At 38.0% G+C, this 27,823-nt stretch overlaps 1 protein-coding gene across 6 annotated transcripts in view; it reads right to left on the reverse strand.

Annotated features, from left to right (window-relative positions):
- Nucleotides 1-27,823, reverse strand: part of LOC114648604 (MFS-type transporter SLC18B1-like) — a 150,749-nt gene that overhangs the window by 22,161 nt on the left and 100,765 nt on the right. For 3 of the 6 annotated variants that reach the window (XM_051924109.1, XM_028797726.2, XM_028797727.2), the window contains exons 2-8: nt 27,477-27,619; nt 15,450-15,545; nt 15,298-15,371; nt 11,885-12,032; nt 10,408-10,564; nt 7,618-7,754; nt 6,099-6,200 (exon numbers count right to left, since the gene is read on the reverse strand). The exons of the other annotated variants lie outside the window; for them this stretch is intronic. In XM_051924109.1, the coding sequence (XP_051780069.1) occupies nt 6,099-6,200; nt 7,618-7,754; nt 10,408-10,564; nt 11,885-12,032; nt 15,298-15,371; nt 15,450-15,545; nt 27,477-27,619 (857 nt within the window). The remainder of the gene's footprint in view (nt 1-6,098; nt 6,201-7,617; nt 7,755-10,407; nt 10,565-11,884; nt 12,033-15,297; nt 15,372-15,449; nt 15,546-27,476; nt 27,620-27,823) is intronic. 6 annotated transcript variants of the gene reach the window in all.

Below are 27,823 nucleotides of genomic sequence, written 5' to 3' on the forward strand. Positions count from 1 at the left end.
ACATTTATATAGCGCTTTTCTCAGTACTCAAAGCGCTATCCACCCAGGGAGGAACCGGAAAGCGAACCCACAATCTTCAACAGTCAACCTCTGAGATAGCTTTTTGTAGCCTTCCCCTAAACCATGATATTGAACAATCTTTGTTTTCAGATCTCTGCGGTGGGTTGGCACCCTGCCCAGGATTGGTTCCTGCCCTGTGTTGGCTGGAGACCCCCGTGACCCTGTGTTTGGATTCAGCGGGTTGGAAAATGGATGGATGGATGTTTTCAGATCTTTTGAGAGTTGCTTTGAGGATCTCATGCTGTCACTCTTCAGAGGAGAGTCAAAGGGAAGCACAACTTGCAATTGACTACCTTAAATACCTTTTCTCATGATTGGACACACCTGTCTATGAAGTTCAAGGCTTAACGAACTAATCCAACCAATTTGGTGTTGCAAGTAATCAGTATTGAGCAGTTACATGCATTCAAATCAGCAAAATTACAAGGGGACCCAAATTTTTGCACAGCCAGTTTTTCACATTTGATTTAATTTCATACAACTAAATACTGCTTGACTAAAAATCTTTGTTCGGAAAACACCCCAGTACTCAGATGTTCCTAGGAAATGAAAGACATACCACTGTTATCTTTTTTGTTGAAAGTAGAGTAAATAATTATGCAAGCTGAGAGGGGTATCCAGACTTTTTCATATGACTGTATGCTGCTTCTCATTGCTCAAAAACTTCAACTGTGTTTAAGAGGGGATCACAGCTGGCAAGGAGAAAATTAGATAAGAAAAGAAGCATCCAAGCAAGGATAAAGTAAATCTATCATAAACAAATATGTAAGGGACTAACAAATAAAATAAGAAATGTGCAACAATACAAAAAAATGTCTATTCACTATATGTAGCAGAAAGCAACATTAAAAAATGACTAGCAAGCTTGTTTCTTCAGCGTGGCCCAGGACACTTCATTTACTTTTTTTTAATGTCAAGGTTTCCACTTCACTCAGTAGTTTATTAACTCTCACAGCCCTTTCTTTCCATCTTAAAAGCAATTCCACTTAATTCCCATGGATACACTAATGTATGTGAGAAATTGTGTAAATAAAATAATTCAGATGTGACAATGTTATTAAAGAAAATAACGAAAACCTTGGAGGTGCCCACACAGTCTTCACTGCTCAATGCTAAAAAATTCCTTAGCTCAGAGTAGAACGTGCTCACAAATGTCCTTGGTTGCTCTTCCACGCACAGCATCTAGAGGCTGTTTTGTCTTTTCACTACTTGGGATTCAGCACACTAGCACATCTGAGATGATGAGCATACAATCAAATGATGTTTATCCAACAAAAAATGTTACATCAGCCAATCCATAACATTCATTCAAAAAAGTGTGTTTTTGGTTAATTGGCAATTCTTAATTGGCCCTGTGTGGTGTGTATAAGAGTGGGCCATGGGATGTACAGGTGGTGCTACCTACACTGGTTTCTTGCATGTCACCAAATGTTGCCTGGAGAAACTCCTCATGATCATGAATTTTGTAATTGTAATCACAATGTGCCTTTGCATATCCTTTATTCTTTCTACTCATGGAGGACTGGAATTACCTTATCTTTCTCAAACAGAGACTTGGGTATGGAGGACCTTCTTTATTACAATTACATATTTGGCATTCAAATACTTCTTCATCTTCATATGATTTATTTCTTACTAGGAGCAATGGTTTCCAACAGCCACATGCTCCAGACACAGGTGTATTTAACATGGTCCAATTATTTCTGCCTTTTACGTATACAATTTAACAGACTCTCTAGAATGTTATTTTCACTTCAGTGAGATGTATGAGTTAATCAATGAAAGAAATTCCATGAAACAAATTATGATTCTATATTCTAATGTAATAAAATTGAAAAAAATCCAGCTGTGGAGAATTCTTTTCAAAGCCATTGTACAATGGAAGTACCAAATCTTGTGGTAGCATCTCCACCTTGTGGATATTTGTGTATCTGCAAGTTGTCACTGGAAAAGCACCAACAACTGAATTAAAACAGTAATATTCTTGTTACACTGCTAAATTTAATTTTTTTCAGTTTCAACTTTTTTGAGAATTCTTTGGTCTGAGGTCCATTCATTTTATGTCATCATCCACAATTTCTATGTATGTCTCATTTATCTTCAAGCCTGACCTCATCCCCCTTAGCTCCAACACAGTGCAGCCCTATACATGGTAGTTGTGCACAATTTATTTCACATTCCCAGACTATTTTCTGTCACATTGAGAAAAACGCTTTTATTTTTTACTCCTCTGCTTCCTTTCTTCTCCTTTCAGTGTAACTCCAATCATCCATTTAATTTTCTCATCTTAGCTCTTTCTGACTTTATTTGTTCCATCTTCATCTGACACACTTCTCTTCACCATAAAGCTACTCACAGAGCTTGTTTCAGTACTGCAGCAGCTCTTTTACAACTCACAGAAATGTCAGCCATCTGTGTAGTCTTTATTCATCGGGACTCTTCAATAGCACAGTTCACCAAACTCAATTCATTAACAGTCAAATGTCAATACACAACTGTCTCCATTTGTCAACATATTCATCCATTTACCATCCTTCTCAATCATCCATCAAAGTGCTGTAACAAATCCATATTCTGACAAGTGATTAATCAGGTGAGATGGCTCGTACCAGGAGCTCTATATATACCTACGTACACCATACCACATGCTCTTCAGAACTGGTCATCCACCTGAGGCTAAGCATGTTCAGAGATGGCCAGTTCTTGGATGGAAGACCAGGCAGAAAAAGCTTGGGATGCTGGTAGAAGAGGTGTTGGTGAGGTCAGCAGGGGAAACTTATCCTGTGGTCCAAATGTTTATCCCAAATCCCCAGTGCAGTGACAGGCACACGGTGCTGCAAAAATGGCGTTGCCCTTTAGATGAGATGTTAAAACTGAGATCCTGATTCTCTCTGGCCATAAAGAATCTCTGGGCCTCCTTCATAAAGAAGTAGGGTGTACCCTGGTGTCCTGGCTAAATTGCCCACCATGGCCTGGTCATTATGGCCCCCTAATCATCCCCTGTCTCTAATTGGCTCTCTCTCACCCATTCACCACCTAACAACTAATATGTGTTAAGAATGCTGACACAAAATGCCTGCTGTCACATCATCCAGGTTGAGTGCTGCACATTAGTGATAGTTGAATTGGCTCCCCACTCCATGTAAAAGCGCTTTGAGCAGTGAGAAAAACATTATATAAATGTAAAGAATTGTTATTATTATGAAAATGTGTGTTGCCCGAGATAACTAAAATTAATACTGTATTTACGACACTGAACATGTTCCAAAAAGGATGATTTTAAAGTCATTACAATACACAAAGGGAAACTTTGCATAAAAAAGTCTCTTTTCATCGTTGTTAAAGAACAAACTAAACTGGTATTTACAAAGAAGTGTTTAGGTGGGCATACTATTGGCACTAGTAGGCACAACTCCCGAAGTTTTCTATCGACATTGAAACTGAGGTTAACTAGTAGAGGATAAAGCTGCATGAGGAGTCTTATGCTCTATTTAATGCATATGTGTGAACAATGGCTAATTGTGAGTCATGACAGAACCCTGAAGTGGCATCATGACGGGAAATCAGGTTTCCTTATCAAATACTGAGCCTAGCCGCCAGACAAGTATTTGAGATTTCTGTTAAATTTACAACTACCCATTCATTACCAAAACCGTTTAGTCTATTCAGTACAAGAAACTGCATACTAATATTTCAGTTGTAATATTTCTTAGCTATTCTTCTATTTTGATATAGGTGAACATGCAGGTGGCGCAGTGGTAGTGCTGCTGCTTTGCAGACTGTGGAAGATTGTGGGTTCCCTTCCCAGTTCCTCCCTGTGTGGATAGCGCTTTGAGTACTGAGAAAAGCGCTATATAAATGTAATGAATGAATTATTATAACACATACATTATATCTATAAGGCTGTTGACAAGTTTGAAGATGGCTCCTTAAATACCGAATTTTCTTGGGGAGAAAAGCCATATCTTGTGGTGAACTAGATGATTTTTGCAGGATTGAGTCTTTCATAAAAAATACACTAATTCACTAAAAAATAATGTATGTTAATGAAACAAACCACTCTTTGTCAGGTATATGCATAAATGTCACACTGTAAGCCAGTAGGTAATTTCTGATTGGCTACTCTAAATCTGACCAGTCTCAGTGAATGAGTGCTGATGTGCGTATGGCCAAGTGCCCTGCAAGCAGCTAACAGATTTACAAATTTACTTCTGCCAGAAGTACTTCCTCCTTTACATATTCCTTTGCGTTTTTAAAATTAGAGCAAGTGAGCTTAAAGTGAAAGCATTGTGATAGCAAACATGTCATCTGCCTTTTAGTTCACAGAATCTTTTTTTTTTTCTGATCTTGTGCTGCAACCGCAACTGAGTGGAATTTGCAGTTTCTGTGCGTAAATAGTCAAGAGCAGCATGAGAACCTTTAAAAAGCAGCAAAGAACAAGCTAATACAATGTGTCAGGTTTTGAATACTGGCTTAGCCACTGCTAATGGGTGATCTCCCTGTGACAGTGTGTGTGTTTTTGTGGGTGAAGGATGCTGGTTTCCTCTAACATTATTCGTGTGTCCTGTAATGTACTGGAATGACATCTAGCAGCACACAATGGTGTTCAGTACTCCTGGGACAGGATCTATACAAAATAAGTGAGTCCTAAATTTGGATGGATGTTTAAATAAATGAATGAAATTAAATAATGTGGAACGATTTAGGCACTAGATAGAGATACTCAGGTAGATACAGTGGATTGAGAAAGTATGCAGACCCTTCCACTTCCTGCACACTTCATTGTGTTTCAAATTTAATTTTAAATTGATACATTTGTCATTTTTGTCTATCGATTTATGTTCAATAAAACATAATAATAAAGTGAAGACATGTTTTCAGAAAGGTTTGCAAACTCATAAAGAACTGAAATCTCTGATTCATAACAAGTATTCAGACACTAAATTTAGTACATTGTAGAAGACTCATTGGCAGAAATTACACCTTCAGGTCTTCTGGGGTAAGTCTCTAAAAGTTTTGCACACCTGGATTTGAGCATTTTACCCCATTTTTTCCTTGAAGATCTTCCCAAACTTTGTCTGGATGGGAAGAGCCTGCAAACCGCCATCTTCAGGTCTCTCCACAGATGTTCTACAAGGTTTAGTCTGGATTTTGGATGGGCCTTTCAAGGGCAGACAGAGACTTGCCCTGAAGCCACTCTAATGTTGCCTTACTTTCTTCAAGAACCAGTCTGCATTTGTCCGCATTCATCCTTCCCTCAATTCTGACCAGTCTTCCTGTCCCACACTGTTACCTTTCTAACAAAGGACCTTCTTGCCTGGTTACACAGTTTGGTGGAATGGTCAGCTCTAGAATATGTCCTTGTGGACATCATCCATTTCACAATAACTGAAACACTCAAATCTTTACAAATGGATTTATACCCTTGCCCTGATTTATGTCTCACCACAATTAGATTGCAGATGTTTACACAGAGATCCTTTGACTTCATGGCTTGCTTTTTGTCTTGACGAGCAATGTGAAATGTGGGCCACTCATACGCAGATGTGTGCATTTCTAAATGATGTCTGGTCAATTAAATTTGCCAAGGATAATTAAAACAAACAGCATGCACCTGACCACGCTCTGGAGTGCCACAGCAAAGGGTCTGAGAACTTATATAAAGGCCATTTCAACTTTTGATTTTAAATAAATTTGCAAACGTTTCTGAAATCATGTTTTCATTTTATCATTATGGATTATTCAGAGTAGACTGATTTGAAAAAGTGTAAAATTTAACCATTTAAAAATAAATCAACAACACAATTAAGTGAGGAGAAAGTGAAGGGGTCTAAATACTTTCTGAATCCACTGTATATAGATCTGCTTTCAAAATTTTTCAATATGACAGCAAATATTAAAATGAAAACATTTAACAGAGATTTAGCTTACTTTTTGCATCCTCTAGTCTTTAGTGCATGTTTGCCACCTTGCAAAGTATTGCTTTAACAAAAAACATGAAAGTAGCAGAGCTGTAAAGAGACATTCTTAATACTTACAGGCATTTTATCACTAACAATGCCCAGCAAAGGTGAAGATAAAGAGTAAGACAATGCCAAACCAAGGAATACAAGTCCGACATACCCAGTAGGCAAATGGAACTGTGAACAAAGAGAGAGAGAGAAATCAATTGCATAAATCTGATTTTAATTACAAAATCCCTATCAAAATTGAGAGACATATCACAGTTAGAGAAATGGTGAACTGTACAGTATATTAGTAGTTGGCAAGCACCAGAGTAAATTTGTTTTTGCTATGTTGTCCTTTTCATGGCACTTCCACACATCTCTCTTACACACAAGATGTTTTATTAAATAGTGACTGATGAACTTCCTATTGTGCATTTATACTATATTTACACTGTATACTGTAAAATTAAAACATTTCAAATAGAATGTGAAAACATAGGCTGCAATATCCACCACTCAACAAACTGACAAGCCCCCTTTAACCATTCCTTTACAATATGGAGCATTACATGACTAGATCTTGATAGCGACACCATCTAACCAGTCTGTGAGTTCTTTCTGTTCATCTTGTTTTAGTGTTCACATTTCTGCTTCTCACAGTGTGTATGAATCCTCCAGCTTCAAAAATGTCTGTTAAAATGATAGAACATCTGGTAGATTTTGATATCTGGTATATGCTGTGTCCCAGTCGTGTTAAATATCATGTTTCTCCCAGTTCACCCTGCCATTTTGGTACGAAGTTCACATTTCTAAAAGATCCAGATGGACCTAAATATTTTCAGAATTTTACTGAACAGGCTAAGAAACACAACATTCATTTTAACTCCATTATAGAATAACTGCAGTATAAAGCAAAAATATTTAATAGATAAAATAAAAAACATACAATACTAATAATATAGCATACTATAATATACTAATCATAAGTTTAACACCTAACATGTTCATCACAGACTGGGACAAACATCCACAGCAGGATGTGCCTCCTTGACCCAGTGTTACCACAAAAGCGGAACTCAACACTTGACACCAATTTAAGCTAACAGTCTGCTCTCACTGCATTTCACATGATCATACAGTACGGGCATTGTGTTCCTGAATGGAACTAAATGTTACACATTTTAGTTCTGCAATGGGACACAAAAATTCAAAGATTTATAGGTTTAAAATTACCAAATGTGACACCTCCTTCTGCAGGTGATCTGAGCCTGACACCTGTCCTTGCGGATATGTATATTATTCCCACAATTAATCAGGAGTTTTCATCAGGTTTGGTCTTCTTATATCCCAAAGTCAAGTAAATTTATTAGCAATCTTGATTGGTCCTTTCACAAGGGAACTTGTGTCCCATCTGGAGTTGTTTCCTAACTTAATCTAAATGCTGCCAATGTAGGCTCCAGCTGCTGTGAGTCTGTGGTGTGAAGAGTATGTTTAGCTTGTGCTTATACTTCAGAAGATTTTCAGTGTGATTCAGGGTGCATTTTATTAAAAATACACTGATCAGAGACTACGACACTTGACATTCTGTTGGTTGTATAATATTTAATACCTTTTCAATGACAAAAAGTGACATAGTTGGGTCCAGAAAACCAAGACATGAGCTCATGGAAAAAATCAAAAAACAAAGAAGTGAAATTTTAGGCAGGGTAAAGAGCCTCCAAAAAGAATCTTTGCTAGGTGTAGCATCTGCAAGACAAAACAATCAAAAATAATTTTTAACTCATGACAAATTTAGATGACAATGTATTCAAATGCCCTGCCAGTATCTTTTACTCTGACATGTTAAAGACAAAAATCAAAGTTCTGCAATTGTGCAGTAAGTCTTTAAAAAAACCATCAGAAAATCATCTGAAAAGTTCAAGTCTGGGTTATGTGTTAAAAGAACTGAACTTTACTATCCAAAATAAAGGACTTAAAGGCTCAGTTTTACAATATTTCCATATTACTTATGGGTGTATAATGTCAGATCATGTCAGACCAACCCATCTGGATGTAAAAAAAACAAATCATCTGATACTGTGAGGTTAAAACTAAATTCAAATAAAATTATTTATAGAGAATTTAACTCTGCCACGACCACAGCTGATTTGTAGTTAACAAAAAAAATCAAAACATTAATGTAAGCATAATGTATTTGCAAATGTTCTATTAAATGCATAATCTTGCACAGTGAGTGATTTTCTTTAATATTTTAGCCTTTAAACAATAAATTACTACTACTATTACAATAAATACCTTTCAAAGCAAAACCTCCTGTCTTCATAAGAGTAACTGTTAACATTACGTAACATTTAAAGTGGACTGAATAGGTTAACAGTTACAAAATGAGCCCCATCTGTATTCACAATTACTCTGATGGCTCTGTAATATTCAGTTTTTGATCTTATGCAGTTATTGGATATTTTAGAGGTCTTTCATTTTCATCAATAGCCAGTACTTCCATTGACATTGACTGCTTTTAAAAAAGGTCTGAATGAGATTTCGGCACAACTTAACTATTAACTAAATGAAAAGGTCTCATATATTATATGATGTTTGCTCATTTCTAAAATCTGTTACGATTTCATTTTCCTATTTACCTTATTTATTTATAAGCCTAATGGTGTTGCCTCACTCATTGTTTTTAGCATTTTACATTACGGTTTATAAAAACTTACTGTTCAGTTTTGCTATACTTTATTATTATCACAATGACACATCATTTTTTAAATAAAATGAAAAATATCTGGAGCGTCACGGTTAGGAAGTAGTTAGCTTCACAGCTACAGGAAAATAAGTTTGATTACCAGATCATTAACTAACTGTATGGGGCTTGCTTGGCATCCTTTTTTGTTTATGGATTCTTCCACTCACAATAGTAAAGGATAAGTTTGGTAATTTTCAGATCTAAGTTATTGTATTGTAAAATTAAGGACTTTTGAGAAATTTAAAAAATATCTTGCCCATACAGAGACTTTACATTAGATGCTATGAAGCACAGAGAAAAAGCTTAAAAACTTACCCAAAATGTCCATTTTTCATACCAAAGACAATTATTGAGTATTGATCCATATCTTGTGATTACACACACTTTGTAAAATAGTTTATACAAGTCTTTGTTTTAACAAAAATAATGCCAATAATATAAATTTCAGCCATTTAAAAAAAAACAAAAAAAAAAAACAGCAGTGTGTGACGGCTCAGCACTTAGTCTTCCTCTGCAACAACCTTTCATGCTCCTGGTGCATGGTTTTCTCTCAAAAGACCAAATCATAATAAACATTTTGCGCTATGTGGTTGGTCTGGTTTTGATTTACTTCCCTATTTCTGTGAGAACTTCCATAATTCAATAAAAAAGTATCCTTACCAAGAGAAAAACAGTACCAGGAATATGTAATAAAAGTATTATTCACAGGTCCCTTTTGTTGTCAGAAACATGGCAAGTGTGGCAGACGGCTGGGGCTCATGCCCAATCAGGACGCCTGGAAAATGTAAGGACTGGGAGAGGCGCAGTACCTCCCCTGGAACACGAGAAGGCATCCGCTCTGGTGGGTGTTGGGGCCACGGGAACAGAGCTTGGAAGCTCAACCTTGTGGGGACCCATGGCTACTGCCAGGGGGCACCTGGATGATTCAAAAGCCATGGTATGCAGAACTTCCGTCACACCAGGAAGTAGGCACGCCCTGAGTGCTTCTGGGTACCCATGCAGCACTTCTGCCACACCAGGAAGTGCTGCAGGAAGGTCATCAGGGAGCACCTGGAGCACATCCGGGTGCATTATAAAAGGGCCCACCTCACTCCATTCGGGAGCAGGAGTCAGGAGGCAGAGGATGGAGCTTGCGAGTGGAGGAGTGAGGGCGGCAGAGAAGAAGGAAAGAAAAGACTGTGAGCAATAGTGCTGGTGGGTTGTGCACTGTGTGTGAGGACTGTGTAGTGAAGAAACAAAATAATGTGTGTCCTGGTGTCTGTCTGTAGTCGGGCTGATCTTCCACGCAAGATTTATTAGAAAGTGCTTACATTTAAAATATTACTTCAAGGGGCAAATGCATAAATATCATGTGTGTGAAGACATAACTTGGACTTAAAAAATAACAAACTTATCCTTTAACTACAAATTAGCCTAATACGACTAAGTGTGAGCGTCAGAGAGAGTGTGTGGCTGGTCTTCTCCTTGTGCCTGATCCCCATAACCCTAAGCTGGATTTAAGTGATTGTAATATTAGGTGGATGGAAGACAGATCAATAAGTAAACAAGACATGTAGGTAAACTTTCTGAAAGCTTGACATCTAAAAAGTACATCAAAAAGCAACTGTCAAATTATCAAAGAATGCAAAGTTTCATTGCAAGAGGTGTGCTTACCATAGGATGGCAAAACATAAATGTTCAGAGGCACCATCAATATGAGAACAAATCCCAGCACAATGAATGGAATCTCGTAACCAAAGGACTGGTAAAGGAAACCACCTAATGGAGGTCCCAGTACAAGTCCAAGACCCGTAAAAATCTCCAAGCTTCCCTGAAAATTAAGAAAAAAATAATCCAGCCTTAGCAATGACTTTTTTTTATCTGCTGCAACTAGAAAAATTATTCAATCCCTTTATAGTATTCTTTTCGCAAAAGATTTACACTAAAATTATAGAATGCCAAAGTTAATACAAACTTCTACATATTCTTTTAAACATATATGGCACACACAAACAAATAATTAACACAGTACAGACCCTTAAAAAATATGTAAATCTATGAAATGTTCATATAACCTTCTTGTGCACGTGTGTCACCCAAGTCAAGAGGCATTATTTGATCTAATTATGTAAGTGCTATTAACTCTATCATACTATCAGGAGTGCCTATAGCAATCATAAGATCACATTTAGTTATATTTTGTGTGTCACTGCATTGAGCAATAGGCAACATTATTCGACTGTAGGTGCAACAGGATTTTAGGATACAGAAATAATCCTCCCCCTTAACTCTAGCCTGGATGGTCAGAATCACACAGATTTCATCTGCTGTCACCAAATGACCTGTGGACTATGCCTGAGAAATTTCACTCCTGCCTAGAAATAGCTGTGTTGCAAATACAGTCATAAAATTTCTAACTTCTCTCTCCGTCTCTCAATAGCACCAGCATTTTTCTGTTTCACTGGTACTTCACACTTTTCCACACAATACATGTAAGTGATTACTTGTACATTATATCACAACACTATATTATTCCACATTTAAATAAGAATATCCATTTATCATGGTGCAAGAGAGTAGCGACATGTTCTATGTTCAACAGGTAAGAATTCTAATCTAAACACAATACATTCATATTCCAGTTAAAAATGTATCTATGTATTTTCAATGGTAAACCAGTTAGTAAAAAATTGCTTTCACAAGATAACAGAGTGATAAGGATGGTCTAAGGCTTTGAGGCAGATCTGCAAATTTAAAATATTGCGGTAACAGATTTTAAAGTGTGTTCATTAAATGGATGGATCGACGATTTAAAGTACTACAGCAATTCAGGACAATGATTTAATCTTTCAAAACAAAATTAGTTAACAAAAAGGAGAAACAAAATGACACAATGGAAGCCTCACATAACTAAAATAATATGGATTAATTCAGTTCCTAACATCAGCTCTTACGTGTGGCCAATTACCTTGCCAATTAGCCCTTATAAAAACATATTTAAAGCTTTGTTATTCAAATCCATTCCAGATGGCGTTAAGTTTTTAAAATGCATAATTTTACTAACACAACTGATAAAGCCTGAGTCATTTACGTTAAAAATAAAAACAGTAAAATCTTGTAAATCAACTTTTCTTTTAAGTTTTTTACTCACCAATACTGTTGCTATATTATTCGGAAAAGCCTTGGCAATGATGGCAAAAGATGAGGTCATTGCAGCAGCAAAGCCAACAGCATCTATGGATCTTACTATAAAGCACATCAATATAAAAGGTACTCCATGTGGCACTCTATCAAGTAGACTAGAATAAAGCAAAAGATAAAAAGCAGCTGAAATTGTACATTATTTTAATACATAAATACAGAATTCTGAAATAGAAACAGACACATTGCTAAAGTACCAAGTATAAAATTTCGTTGATGCAGCTGTCACCCTGCTGTTAATGGAATAAAACATCAACAGCCAATCAAGCATAATCAGGAAAGGACAATTACATTAGATTATACAGTACATCTTATTTACAATGCATGCAACTAGAAGTAAACAATAAACCAATTGATTTGTTACATTAAATTCTACTTATGGTATGAATTAAAAAAAAATGTACCATTATACTAGAATTAGTGTGAACATACTGAAATGTAAAACACATTCTATCACAAATTGTGCAAATCTGGGCATTTAAAAGAAAATGAGAAATTTAATTTTATCTCTTCACTGTAGTGTGTTAAAAGTATTGTTTTTGTATATGGCCTTGTATGTGAAGTGTGTGCAATAATTGAGCCTACCCCTTTAAAAATATTGCCCAGTGTGATGTGCAATTCAACCTGATTGGTGAGTCAATGCTGGCTCCAGACCCCTGTAAATCTGCAACAAATTAAATGGGTTTGATTTATGTTAAAAGCTAGTGATTTGAACCAGGGAGAGAGGGCAAGAAAAATCTGTGAGGCGTAAATGAGAAACAAGATTCACTTTTAATTGCTTCAAATGGCACAGGTGAATACCTGCTATCGAATCCATTGGAGTAGCACAGCATTACAATTTTGATGAATTAAAGGTATGTCTGTGAGCATAATTTATCAATACCTATTAAAATTTCAGTCTGAAAAGTATGTTTAAAAACTAACACTGGTGTCTAAGCCCGTGCTGTAAAAAGCCTGGTGTCTTAGAAACTGTTGAACTCGTCAGGAAAAAAAACTGAAATGTAGAGATGTCAGGTAATTGAAAGGAACTAATCAAGGCATCTCTCTCCTAGGAGGATTCATTTTGCTGATGTGCTTGCATTATTTGTGCATTAGTGGTGGGAGAAAAAGTAAAAGGGATACCGTTTTGCCGATTTTAGTGGCTAAGCAACTTTGTCTTTTGTCTGAGGTTTCGTTTTGCTGAAGTACTGGCCCTGCTTGTGTTATTAGTGGCTAAAGGAGATTTCCGGTTCCTCTGAGCCCTTACCCTGACTGACTCCAACTCTCACTTCCAGGCCGGACAGACACACACACTTCCACACGTAGACATTTATATATAAGATTTTGTTATATTATACTATGACACAGTACATGAATGTTACTAATTAATATTTTTAAAATTTGGCCTCTGGCATGTTACTATAATTATTTTAAATGATTTTTTTTTTTAAATCAAAGATATATGCTGCTGTCATCACAGTCCCAAGCTTTGGCCTACCTCAATTGCCTTTTCATATGCACTACAAACTTGACAGATGTCACAGGGTGAGCATAATGGATTCTAAGGGTACCTTGCATCTACAAAATCAGAGTACTGTATGTAAGACACTCTGAGGAATGTAAACTGGGATATATTAAATATTCCTGTATGCAGCTGATAGCACTGTGATCACTACAGCCAAAGGAGATATTTTGCACATTATCAGAGGAGCAGCTTGTCCAAGGATGGAAAAGGCAAAGATATGGAGTGAGGATAAAAGTAAGATTGAAAGGATTCAAAACTGGTCAACCACCTTGTTTATAAGTTGACAGAACTGCTAGAATGGAGTAAAAACTAAAAACAAACGCCTCATCATAACAGTACTGACTAAACAGCAGAGACCCTTTTGCCTCTCTTTATATGAGAGATGATCAGATCATAAAAACCTTCTAATCAAAATAATAAAACAAAGCAATGCATGTTGCATTGTAAAATGGTTTGTGAGACTTCAACCATCTAAGTGCTGAAACTATCCATACTTAAACTGAAGAATTTTAAACTGAAAATCAAGTACAAACTGCGAAACATGAAGTGCAATATAATCTCAAAATTGTCAGTCCTTTTATATTCTATTTACTTTATATATTAAAAAAACCTCAATCAACACTTCAAAATATTCATCTGCAGCATTTGTGTAAAATTAGCCAGTTCATTACTGAGCAACTGGCTAGTTTAGTGGAATAATCCTGATAGCTGCTTGTCTTTGCAATGTCAAACAAATCCAGAGTATGTCGAGAAAATCATCATAAATAAAAGGAGATTATGGACATTCCACCAAGAAAGCATCCCAGTTTGAAGCATGTGTGCATTGCAATAGGTAATTTATGCTCCATCCATTCACCAATAATGCAACATGCACTGCCATAAAGCCATGAATTCTGCATCGCTGGCTTATTACTCAAGATCTCAAAGATGTAAAACTATGTAAAATACCCATTTTATTCATCTATTTTTCATTCCCACTAATCTAGAGCAGAATTATATGTAAGCTGAAGACCATCTCAGCAAGCATCAGGTGCAAAACATGAACAATCCCTGGACTGGGCACCGACCACTCCCTTGCATTGGGAACACACATACATATCAGGGACCAGTTTAGCATTGCCAGTTCACCTAGACTATATGACTTTGAACTCTGGGAGGAAACCCACACAGACACAGGGGAAAATCCAAACCCCATGCAGGGAGCATCTAAGACTTTAACCCAACGCTCCTTATTGTTACTACTGTGGGACCGACAAGCACCATTTAGTGAAATTCCAAATCAACTACATAGACTTCTGTGAAAAAGCCTTGCACACTTGGACCCAAATCTCTGCATTAGTTTTATATAGAACTGCTTAAATTCTGTCAAACTGGTAGGTTTCTGAGTGTGAACAGCTCATTTTCAGTCCTACCCCAGTATCTCCTTCATAATTCATAACTTCCTCTAAAGTTCCTCTTTCTCTTGCACAATTCAGCTCACAAATTGTTGTTCTCATAACAGGCTTTGGTTTCAAGTTTGGTATTTTTTCATCCAGCCATTTTAGCTCTAGAGTCTAGACCATCCTCGAGAAACCTTGATACACAGACACACTCACCCATCATTGAGATATCAATGTTTTCGGTATCAGGGGACCCTAAAATGTCGAGATCCATTGAAAACCGTGTGTGTGTGCTTGGTGTGTGGGTGTGTTTGTGTGTGTCCTGCGGTGGGTCGGCACCCTGCCTGGGATTGGTTCCTGTCTTGTGCCCTGTGTTCGGATTCAGCAGGTTGGAAAATGGATGGATGGACTTCCTTTTATACTGTACGCCAATTGGTAGCATCTTGGATGTTTAATAGTATTATACTATCATTAACTCACCCGAAAAGAACTGTACATCCTCCTGATAAAAACAATCCAGCACAAAGCATAAATTTTGCTCCTATCTGAACAATCTAAAGGAAAAAAAAGCTTCTATTAGATATGAGAAATTAGAGAAACAAATGCAACCATCTCAAAAAATGGAAACTTACATATTTTCCGAGTACTAAGGATCCCAACAGGTTACACAAGGCATAGCATCCAAATATCAATCCAATTACAGTTTGATTAACACCTTTTTTCTCAGCCTGAAAAAAATAAAACAAAAACAGGATTACAAATTGTATTACTTAAAGTGAGTAATCTGTAGGAAAATACAAATCCTGTTATGGCAGATTATGTGAAAACATAACATCATAGTATAAAGGAAGGTAATCCAATAACATCATACTCAGATCAAAGGCAAATTTTATCTGGCAGCAACTGACATAAGGAATCTGACCAACAAGTGGAGACTGTTCGGTCCATCAAGCTTGTTTGCTAAGAGCTAAGCTATCCTAATATGTCATCCAGATTCTTCTTAAAGGTTGTCAAGTTTTCTGCTTCAACTACACGTCTCTGTAGTTTGATCCAGATTCCTACAACACTTTGTGTAAATTAGTGCTTTCTGGTTTTATCTTAAATGCACTTCCTCTTAATTTCCACTGATGTCCTTGAGTACATGATACACTTTTAAGCTGAAAGAATTCTGCTGGATCTACTTTACCAATGCTTTTGAGGATTTTCAAGTCCTCAATTAGTTCCCCATGCAGTCTCCTCTGCTCAAGACTAAACAGGATTCATTTTATGAGTCTGTCACTGTATGGCATGTCCTTAAGTCCTGAGATGCACCTGTTTGCACTCCTCTGCACAGATTCATGTGCTGCTATGTGTTTTTGTAGCATGGTGACTGAAACTGCACACCATACTCCAGATGCATACATTATATAGTCTAAGCATAACATCCCTCAATTCATTTATGCATGATATCAGGATAAAACCACTTGTGGATGGGGCACCAGTCCAATACAGGACCCACTTGTGTGCACACACTTATACACAGCCAAAATAATTCTCCCATCAATATAAAAGACAGGATTTTATAGACGTGAGAGGAGCACAGATATGTATGTATGTATGTGTGTGTATTATATATATATATATATATATATATATATATATATATATATATATATATATATATATATATATTTACATTTTCACAGTAAAAGTCTAACTGGTCATACCTGTATTTGGTAAACACTATATAAACAATACATAACTGCTTTATTTATTTGAAAAACAAACTCATGCTAATCTGACTTCTTAAAAAGAGCAACACCAGGAAAATGGATGGGTGATGCAAAGGTAAATTTCACCATGGGTCCTTTGAGTTGTCAATTTAAATGAAACATATCCTGTATTTCACATGTAATTCAAAGAAAGAACAACTAGAACTGCTCATTCAGTTGCATTTAATAATAACACAGTTAAATTAAAAAAGGTTCAGTTAAATTATTTGTAACACCCATCTCAGAAATGTTAAGAATAACATGCTTAAAAAAGTCCATCATATTACAGCCAAGTTCTTCAAACAATAAATATCTAGTGAAACTTGTTATTTACGTTTATTCACTCAGACATGTTGTCCTCCACTGCTGTATTACTATTCTCAGTGTGCACAATAAAATTTGATAATTGGTTTATGTGCTTCAGTCTATTTCATCGTGGTTTGGCTCTACTGCATAATCTGCCCTTTTCATTTTCTCAGTATTTTTTGGTCATGCATGCATACGACATGCCACAGAAGGAGTATAATGCTGGGTGTTGACTGGCCCTGTAATATAGTATCGACATACAAGTGGCCTTGGCTCTTCCAGAAATCTAAGGCTTTAATAAAAAGTTCAATAATGTAATCAGTTCTGTTTAGAATTATTGTAATGTGGACTGAGTACAAAGATACTCATATGTGTACACTTCACCTTCATATGCTGTTTCAAAGTGGGTACATTCCATAAGTTTTAAGGCTTTTGTTTTAATGCTTGAACCCCTAATGCCTGACGTCCATTTTAAATTGCAAGAACAGGCACTATATTTTTTAAAATTTATAAAAAAAGTAAGCTTCACTTTCAAAGACAATTTCATGTGGCAAATTATTATATACCATGACTATAAACAAATAACTCCAACTTAAAAATGACCAAACATATACCTTAAAACAAATATGAATGAAGCTTTGGTGCAACCCTTCATCTGTGTCTACAAAGCATAATGAATCAATGCCCTAAGTTAGGTTAAAATAGCATATTTTTAGCCACTGCCTATATACAGCAATCTGCATTTAAAGAAATGCCCCACAAGAGCAAATAGCAACACCTCTTTTAAAGGCTAAGCATTCAGTGGGAGGCAGGCAGTCCTCCTTCCTGCTCTTGCTAGAAGTAGAAAAGTGCTTGGGAAGACCAACAGATATGTCCGTTTAATCGTATTCCTTTCACATATTCATCTGACATCTTGCGGAGGATGGGAATTGGTTGAGAAGCCTGCCACAGTTTAAACCAAATAAAACTGCTTAGGATGTTGTGCTGTGTCAGTTGTTGCATTGTGTAAAAACGTTTTACATCAGCACAACTGGATAAAGTATAGGCAATAACTTCTATGACTGAGTGTCAAGGGGCGTTGCTGTGGCTGCTTGCCATTGGTGCCCACATGTTACATGTAAGAGGTGGAACTAGTGATAAGCAAAATAAATTAATTTCATTTTCAGAACAATTTTAACTGCAAATTCTATGCTGTGTGAATCACTGGCTCATCAACAGGTATAACAGCAATAACTGTAGTAAAAGAAATTTGCTCAGAAATATTTTAAGTTCAAAGAAAGATGTATGTAGCTCAATGGCTATGTGAACATGTCCACATTTGTGCAATGAATCATCACCAAATCTTGCAAGTTTCTCAGCAATTCAGCAACAGAAACATTACAGAAGTTACAGATTGTATATGATTACCAAGCACTTAGCCAATGTTTTATGTTTGCCTGGCATCACTGTTTCAATGTTTCTCACAAAAGCTGCCGTGTTGTTCTGCTGCAAGATCTAGAAATGTCAAATACAGAGATGTACAGCAATGTTATCAATAGTCTGTGAATGTTTTTCATTCTTAATTTGCTGAACCTCACATACTGTATATTCTCTTCAGTCCACTTTCAGTCGTCACCTCTAAAAGATTCTCATCCTTCTCCAAATCTCCAGTGCAATGCAAACACAACAATGTGACTAACTGCCTGGTCACAATGCCTCTCCTGTACCTGTATTGTTTGAGTTACCAATTTCACAAGAAAATGGCAAAATCAGATTTTTATTTCTTGCTCAATAAAAACTTTTTTCATTACTCACTACACTATTGGCACCATTCTTTTAAAGTATATAAACACCTTCTGAGCATTTCTTCTTCTTCATGTGGCTGCCCTGTTAGGAGTTGCCACAGCAGATCATTTTTTTAAATATCCTCCTGTCCTCATTATCTTCTTCTGTTACACCCACCACCTGCATGACTTCTCTCACCAAATCCATAAACCTCCTCTCAGGCCTTCTTCTTTTCCTCTTACCTGGGAGTTTCATCCTTAGCCAGGTCCCAATATATCCAGCATCTCCCCTCTGCACTTGTCCAAACCAACGCAATCTCGCCTCTCTGATTTTTTTTCTCCAAACCGTCCAAACTGAGCTGACCCTCTAATGTACTCATTTCTAATCCTGTCCATCCTCATCACACCCAATGCAAATCTTAACATCTTTAACTTTGCCGCCTCCAGTTCTGTCTCCTTTTTTTTTTTTGGTCAGTGCCAGTACCGCCCTGTAGCCCTTCCCTTTCACTTTTGCTGATACCCGTCTGTCACAAATCACTGCCGACACTCTTCTCCCCCCTGCCTGCACTCTCTTCTTCACCTCTCTATTACTCTGTACTGTTTATACCAGGTATTTAAACCCATCCACCTTCACCAACTCTACTCCCAGCATCCTCACCACTTGTCTGACCTCCCTCTCATTTACAAATGTATTCTGTCTTGTTCCTCCTGACCTTCATTCCTCTCCCCTCTACAGCATATCTCTACCTCTCCAGGGTCTCTGCAACCTGCTCCCTACTCTACAGATTACAATGACATCAGCAAACATCATAATCCATGGGGACTCCTATCTAATCTCTTCTGTCAACCTGTCCATCACCATTGAAAATAAGAAAGAGCTCAGAGCCAATCCCTGATGTAATCCAACCTCCACAATGAATGCATCCGTCACTCCTACCACAGACCTCACCATATCACAGTTCCCTCATACATATCCTGGACATATCATATGTACTTCTCTGCCACTCTCGACTTCCTCATACAATACCACAACTCCTCTCGAGGCATCCTGTCATATACTTTCTCCAGGTCCACAAAGATGCAATGCAACTCCTTCTGAGCTTCTCTATACTTCTTTATCAACACCCTCAGAGCAAATATTGCATCTGTGATGCTCTTTCCTAGCATGAAACCATACTGCTGCTCAATAATCATCACCTCCCTTCTTAACCTAGTTTCCACTACTCTTTCCCATAACTTCATGCTGTGGCTCATCAATTTTATCCCTCTGTAGTTAGTACAGTTCTGCATATCCCCTTTATTGTTATAAATCGGTACCAGTACATTTCTTCTCCACTCCTCAGGCATCCTCTCACATTCCAAGATTCCATTAAACAATCTAGTTAAAAACTACACTGCCATCTCTCCTAAATACATCCATGCTTCCACGGGTATATCACCTGGACCAATGGCCTTTCCATTCTTCATCCTCTTCATAGCTGTCCTTACTTCCTCCTTGCTAATCCGTTGTACTTCCTGATTCACTATCTCCATATCATACAACCTTCTCTCTCTCTCATTCTCTTCATTCATAAGCCTCTCAAAGTACTCTTTCTATCTGCTCAACACTCTCCTCACTTGTGAGTATATCTTTATCCTTTACCACCCTAACCTGCTGCATCTCTTTTCCAGTTTGGTCCCTCTGTCTATTCAATCGGTACAGGTCCTTTTCTCCCTTCTTAGTGTCCAACCTCTCATACAACTCATGAAACACCTTTTCTTCAGTTTTTGTCACCTCTCTCTTCACCTTGCGCCTTATCTCCTTGTACTCTTGTCTACTTTCTGCATCTCTCTGACTATCCCACTTTTTCTTTGCCGTTCCTCTTCCTCTGTATACTCTCCTGTACTTCCCCATTCCATCACCACATTTCCTTTTCCCCCTTCCTCTGTCCAGATGTCACGCCAAGCACCCTTCTTGCTGTCACTCATACTACTTCTGCTGTAGCTGACTAGCTGTCTGGTAACTCTTCACTGCCACCCAGTGCTTGTTTTACCTCCTCCCTGAACTCAACCTTGCAGTCTTCCTTTATCAACTTCCACCATTTCATACTTGGCTCAGCACTCACTCTCCTCCTCTGCCTCCTCTTGATCTCCAACGTCATCCCACAGACCACCATCCTATGCTGCCTAATTACGCTTTCCCCTGCCACCACTTTGCAGTCTACAATCTCCTTTAGACTGACTCTCCTGCATAGGATGTAATCTACCTGTGTGAATCTTCCTCCATTATTTAACATCACTCTTCTTAAAATACATATTCAGCACAACCATGCCCATCCTTTTCGCAAAATCCACTATCATCTGACCTACTGTATTTCTCTCCTTGACACCATACCTACCCATCACCTCTTTATCTCCTCTGTTCCCTTCATCAACATGTCCACAGAAATCTGCTCCAATCACCACACTCTCTCCCTTGGTTATACTCTCCACCACTTCATCCAACTCACTCCAGAAAACTTCCTTCTCATCCATCATACACCCAACTTGCAAGGCGCATGCATGAACAACATTCATCATCACACCTTCAATTTCCAGCTTCGTAATCATCACTCTGTCTGGCACTCTTTCCACCTCCAGAATGCTCTTGACATACTGTTCCTTCAGGATAACCCCTACATCATTTCTCCTCTCATCCACATCATGATAGGAAAATTTGAACCCACCTCTGATCCACGTGGCCTTACTTCCCTTCCATTTAGACTCTTGCACGCACAATATATCAGCCTTCCTTCTCTCTATCACATCAGCTAACTCTCTTCCCTTACCAGTCATACTGCCGCGAGTGGCAGCCTTTCTAGCACCTCCGTGTACGACTTTATCTTTCTACCTTTAAATCTACTTCACTGATCACTCCTACCACTTTCTTTTATGTGGACTCGTTCCCTGGACACTTTTTACTACTTGGACATGGATTTTTACATGCCGAGACTCGTCTATTCAGGTAGTCAACTTCAAGCGCCGAGAACAAAGGCCCGTGCCGGTGTGGTTCCCTATTTACCCGACGAGGTAAGAAGGTGGTATTGTGGCAGCAGAGCCAGCACTAAGCTAAAAGCTAAGCGGCTAGCGAGAAAATGGCGATACAAGCCTTCGGTGCCTTCTGTGATCCTGGGAAATGTGAACTCACTACCAAATAAGATTGATGAACTGGCTGCGCTGGTGAAAAATGTCAGGACTTACAGAGAATGCAGTTTGTTGTGTTTTTGTGAAACATGGCTAATAACTAACATCCCAGATGCTAACGTGGAGCTACCCGGGTTTAGCACAGTTAGAGTGGACAGAGACGCAAATACCTGTGGGAAGCGGAAAGGAGGAGGACTCGCTCTCTATGTGAATACAAGGTGGTGCAACTCTGGACACGTAAACGTCAAAATCTCCACTTGCTGCAGGGACATTGAACTGTTGGCCGTAAGTCTGCATCCTTATTACTTGTCCAGAGTGTTTGGACACGTCATTGTTGTTATTGTTTACATCCCTCCTCGGGCGGATGTGGAGATAGTGAGTAACATCATCCATTCTGCTGTTGCTAAACTACAAACGCAGCACTCCGAGGCGCTTGTGCTAATCTCTGGAGATTTTAACCATGTGACGCTGGACAAAACATTACCTGCCTTCCCCCAGTATGTGGATTGTAACAGCCGGGGAAATAGGACTATTGACCTACTGTATGCAAATGTTAAAGATGCATACAGCACCACCTCGCTGCCTGCGCTTGGGAAAGCAGATCACAACCTTGTTCAGCTTCAGCCTCACTACAAACCAAGACTGAGGGAGCTACCTACAACCACACGCTCATTCAGGAAGTGGTCCCCTGAGGCACAGCAGGCTCTGAGAGACTGCTTTGGAACTACGGACTGGGATATCCTGCAGGGATCATATAGTGAGAACATTGAGGAGGTTGTTGACTGCACTACTGACTACATCAACTTCTGTGTGGACATTGTAGTTCCAGTAAGAACAGTACACTGCTATGCTAACAACAAGCCACGGATTACAAGTGACATCAAGGGCCTTTTGAACCGGAAGAAAAGGGCTTTTAAAGGCGGTGATCAGCATGAGCTCAAGCGCGTGCAGAAGAAATTCAGAGTCCAGCTCAGGGCGGCGAAGGAGCAGTACAGGAGAAAGCTGGAGCAGAAGTTGCAGAATAACAGCAAGAAGGAAGTGTGAGATGGGATGAAGATCATCACTGGCTGCAGCTCGAAGCGGGGTGCCACCATCGAGAGAGACGTGGAGAGAGCAAACCCAGTCTCACTCTCACCTCAGAGTACTGCACCCTCCACCCATCCTTCTGCTGATACCAGCATAGGAGAGAGGTTCCCCCCACCCACAATTACAGCAACCCAGGTAAGCAGAGAGCTGAGGAGACTTCGTCCCAGCAAAGCAGTGGGTCCAGATGGAGTATCGCCACGACTGCTGAAGGCCTGTGCGTTGGAGCTGGGGAGTCCTCTACAGCACATCTTCAACCTGAGCCTTGAACAGGGGAGAGTCCCGAGGCTTTGGAAAACATTGTGCATCACCCCAGTCCCAAAGGTATCATGTCCTAGTGACGTGAATGACTTCCGGCCTGTTGCTCTGATGTCACCACGCCCTTGATCCTATGCAGTTCGCATACCAGGAGAAGGTGGGAGTGGAGGATGCCATCATCTATATGCTACACCGATCCCTCTCCCACTTGGACAGAGGCAGTGGTGCTGTAAGAATTATGTTTCTGGACTTCTCTAGCTCCTTTGACACCATCCAACCTTCGCTCACACTATGCGACTCTTCAATTCCACTCGGGGGATGTAAACATTAACGTTAACATTATACAACGCAATTGTCTGTTATACCTGCATTTTTATCACTCTTTAATATTGTTTTTTATCAATATGCTGCTGGAGTATGTGAATTTCCCCTTGGGATTAATAAAGTATCTATCTATCTATCCATTCTCATTACCTTACTCCTCTCCTCCTTTCTCTGTAAATGTCTTCTCCCTCTTCTTTTCTTTTTACGGGCAACAGTAGTCCAATTTCCACCCCAGCACCCTGTTGGCTAACAGTACTTGTGGCGGCCGTTGTTAACCTGGGCCTCGACCGATCCTGTATAGAAATCTGTATTGTTGTCCGCATGTTGATCTGGCAAAAAATTTACACCAGATGCCCTTCCAGACGTAACCCTCCCCATTTATCTGGGCTTGGGACCGGCACGAAGAAACACACTGGTCTGTGCATCCCCTGTGGCTGGCTTCTGAGCATATCTGAGCAACCAAATTGCTTCTGTAGTTTCTTGCCTAAAACATAGCTGGCCTATAGAGGTCAGCAGCAGACCTATTGTGTTTAGCAAATGGTCAACAGAATTTGACATTATTTGTTACATGCATGATGTTTATTTCCATCCCTAAAAGAAACAGAAATATACGGTTATAAAAGCAGTTAGATCTAAAATGAAAAAGTGCCCTGCCACATATGCAATGAGAATCTTATGTTTTTTTACTTGTTCCATTAATGTATACTAGGAATAATAACAAAAGGATCTTTATGAAATAAGTTATAAAAACCTATCCAAAACATAACTGGCTATACAACTCATTTCACTTTGCCCAAAGACATTAACCCAGATTTAGTTTATGATTAAGTAAAAAATGAAGAAAAACATGTTATATTAAGGGTTGGCACTTAAACAATTATTTGTTTGTACAGCAAAATCAGCATTAATTGACCTAGGCAAAATTAAGAACAGAAACTTAATTTATTGTTCAAAAATCTTATCACAAGGGACAGACTTAGAAATAGTAATCCTATTCAGAGAAACGGTTACAAAAGATCACAGTAGCCTGACTAAGGAAAAAAATATTTTATGTACTGTAAAGGTACCTTTGTACAGAAACATGGCTGGTTGCAAAGGGCTGGTGTGGTAATATACAAAAAATGATGTAGCCCACAATGCCAACTGTACAGCCATTTTAAAAGTCTATGTGCCATCAGGAAATTATAATGCCTATAAAACCTTAATATGTAGAATGTCTCTTGAACCAGGGAAACAATCCGTGCCAATTTGTAAAAGACATCCTTAAAATGTCACCTACTGTCAAGTGCTAAAAGAGTGAAGTCTTACTGGCACAGAAGTAGAGCATCCTGGGTTTTTGCAGTAGGCAAAGTAGATATAAACAACAAAGATTTTTAAGATTTGTCTCTTCTTTTTTATTTTTTCTAAAATGAATGTTTTACATATTTAGCCAGTTTAATCACTTGAGTGAATGTATACCAAATACTCTTACAAGAGTGACTTTGAATAATTTTGCCGACTTATTTGGGCACATTGAAAACACTACAGAAAAAAAGAGGAGACTAAAAGTAAAAAAAAACAAAAACAACCCTGATGTAGAAAGAAGAAAGGGTTTTAATACACCTACATTCAGATATGGCACAATAACGTAGGAAATTTATGAATAAAAACATTATTATTATTATTGTATAGAAATATAATAACTGCATAAATATTGACACAGAAGACTGGATACAAGACAGATCAGATCAAGAAACATACAACACAGTACAGGGTGGCTGCTTAAGTGTTATTTAGAGTTGTAATTTATCTTGGCTCAGATAAACAGAACTTTAAAAGAATTCACCTTAAGTGAATGTACAGTAAACTTCTGACTTCAACTGTAGGTCACTTCCAGTTACAGAACCAGTGCCTGCTCACACATGCATTATTTTTTACATCAAGGTTGCCACTCATTGAATTACAGCTCTTTGTTTGAACTCAGGTGTGCTGCAGGTAACTCTAAGAGATGTCTCTGCAATGTTACTTGGCCTGGGATCGATCATCATATCAGATAAGGCGCTGAGGTTGCATACCAAAGTGTTAGCTGCAGTTTTTGCCATTTAATCTAAAATGCAGGATGGGGGAAAGTGCAAATAGCTTTCAGCATCTTTATTAAATCTGCTGTCGTAACAGGTCTTGTGTGCCATGAAATCCCCTTGCTGAATGGAGATTGTCCAATTTGTTCTACACTGTCTCTTTTTTACTTAAAAAGTAGCAAATGATCTGTTGTAAGATACATGTCAATTACTAGTACAAGGTGCAATTGCAGTACTTAGTGTATGATTTTTCTAAAATTGAACAAGAAGCATTTTTTAACAGGAGTGACTATTAGAGCCATCTCTAAAGAATGGAGCAACAAGTAGCTGAATAAAACACTATAAACAGGTTTCTGAACATAGCAACTTTTTTGGCTGGAAATCTTTGGGACAAATATACTGTGGAGAAGTCTTAGGTATTTCATGTTATTCACAGAAAATGTATCTTAGATGGTTATTACATGGCTTCTGGAATAGTGTTTCAAAGGATATGAGAATATTTTAGAGGGGGAAAAAAGTGAATCAATACAATATGCGATTGTCATTATAGAAAAAACTCACAAAGTAATAAACCACCTTTCTTTTCAAAAAAAGGCATTCCTCCAATTGCAGATTAAGTTCAATGACTCACCTACACTTTGAAACAGAAGGAATGGGGGCAGAAAAATAGCAGTAGGTGCTCTTGACTGAAATTTGTGTTTCTAATAGGAGGCAGTTGGTCTGTCTCAATCTCACTTTGCAGCTTGGCAATGAACCAAACACACAGCAAAAATCATAAAACACTGCTGGCAGCAAAGAGAGGAACAGGGACATTTTTTGACAAGTGGAATCAGAGCCCTGATGTCAGCACAATCAAGCCAGTCTGGGATTACTGTCAGAGACAGAAGCAAGTAATGAAACTGTGGCAAGTATTTCGGCTGTACATCATTTCTCTACATGTGTATAAGAATGTTCTTTTTGTTTACTTTTGCAGAGTACTCTATATTTCATTTAAAAGTTTGATCAGATGAAAATTTACGCAAATGCCATTTCATTATTGTAGATCTATTTTATTTAATGCATCATTCCTCATAATCACATTAACACTGATTCCTCCCTCAAATTCCTTAATAAATATTTAAATGAGACGCATAAGGGTGAACAAAGACTCTGATCCTCAGACATACCAGTCCTAAGCAAGCCATGTTTTTGTTGTAAAATATCAATAGGTCATAATGCTTGTACTTGAACACTTCTTTCAAAAAAATCTACACAATTCAACATTCTTGTTTATCACGACACCAAAGTACACACACACTGAATATTACTCAGACATACTTGTAAGAATTTCACTGTAATTCATTGGTCAGGGTGGTGAGAGGTGACCATTGTGCTTATTATGTGAAGTTTAAAACCAGACTGACATATTCAACTGGGCTGTAGAGTTTGGTGTAAACTAGAAAAGGCAGCTTATCTTTTGTGCTTTGCAATTGTTTCTTGCAGAAATACTAAGTGGAGCTCACCTTTCCACTCCAGTGAGTCAGCTTGTGCTCTTCTTTAAAAAAATTTAAGGAACTCGTTTTCCAGTAGATGATCATAAGAGATATGCACCAAGTTATTGAAAGGGATGAAACTGATAAACTATTTATTCCATGTAACAAAATAAGACATTTAGCTAAGAATGGTATGTGAGCATTACAACTAAGGAAAATGACATTTATATGATTGCTCCCCCTGGCGTGTGAAGTTGACAGGTGCAGAACCTTGATGATATTTACTTCCATAGGTGATAAAAGAACTAATATATACAAGTTTAACACAGATATATATATATATATATATTAGATATACACATACACACACACATTCTGGTCTGGAAAGACCTGTTAAAGGTGCTCTACTGCACTAGCCTGTCAGGAACTGTGTGACAAATACTATTCTGTTATCAATACAATATATAATAATTTTTTTCTTACCTCTGTGGGGAAAAATGGGCCTAGGATTGAATAACAAATCATTGAGCTAAAATTTACAGATGCAGTTGAGACCAGAGTAAACATTTTTTTCCTGGAAATTTTTGGTTTCCTCCCAGCTGCCTCTCCATTTGAATCTTCAGCTCCTAAACAAATAATATACAACAAATAAGATTATTAGTTCATATTTTCACAATTACAAAAGCATTTTCTGTTAAATTAAGTCTCTAATTGTGGCAGCAATCTATACACAGAATATTTTATACACTTTGTCACTGACAGTCACAGTGGTTACTTAAAATAGGTTGGCTTTTTCTTGCACTGCAATTTACTGTTAAAATTAAAAATAA

The sequence above is a fragment of the Erpetoichthys calabaricus genome, chromosome 3 (genome assembly GCF_900747795.2).
Source record: "Erpetoichthys calabaricus chromosome 3, fErpCal1.3, whole genome shotgun sequence".
Lineage (NCBI taxonomy): Eukaryota > Metazoa > Chordata > Cladistia > Polypteriformes > Polypteridae > Erpetoichthys > Erpetoichthys calabaricus.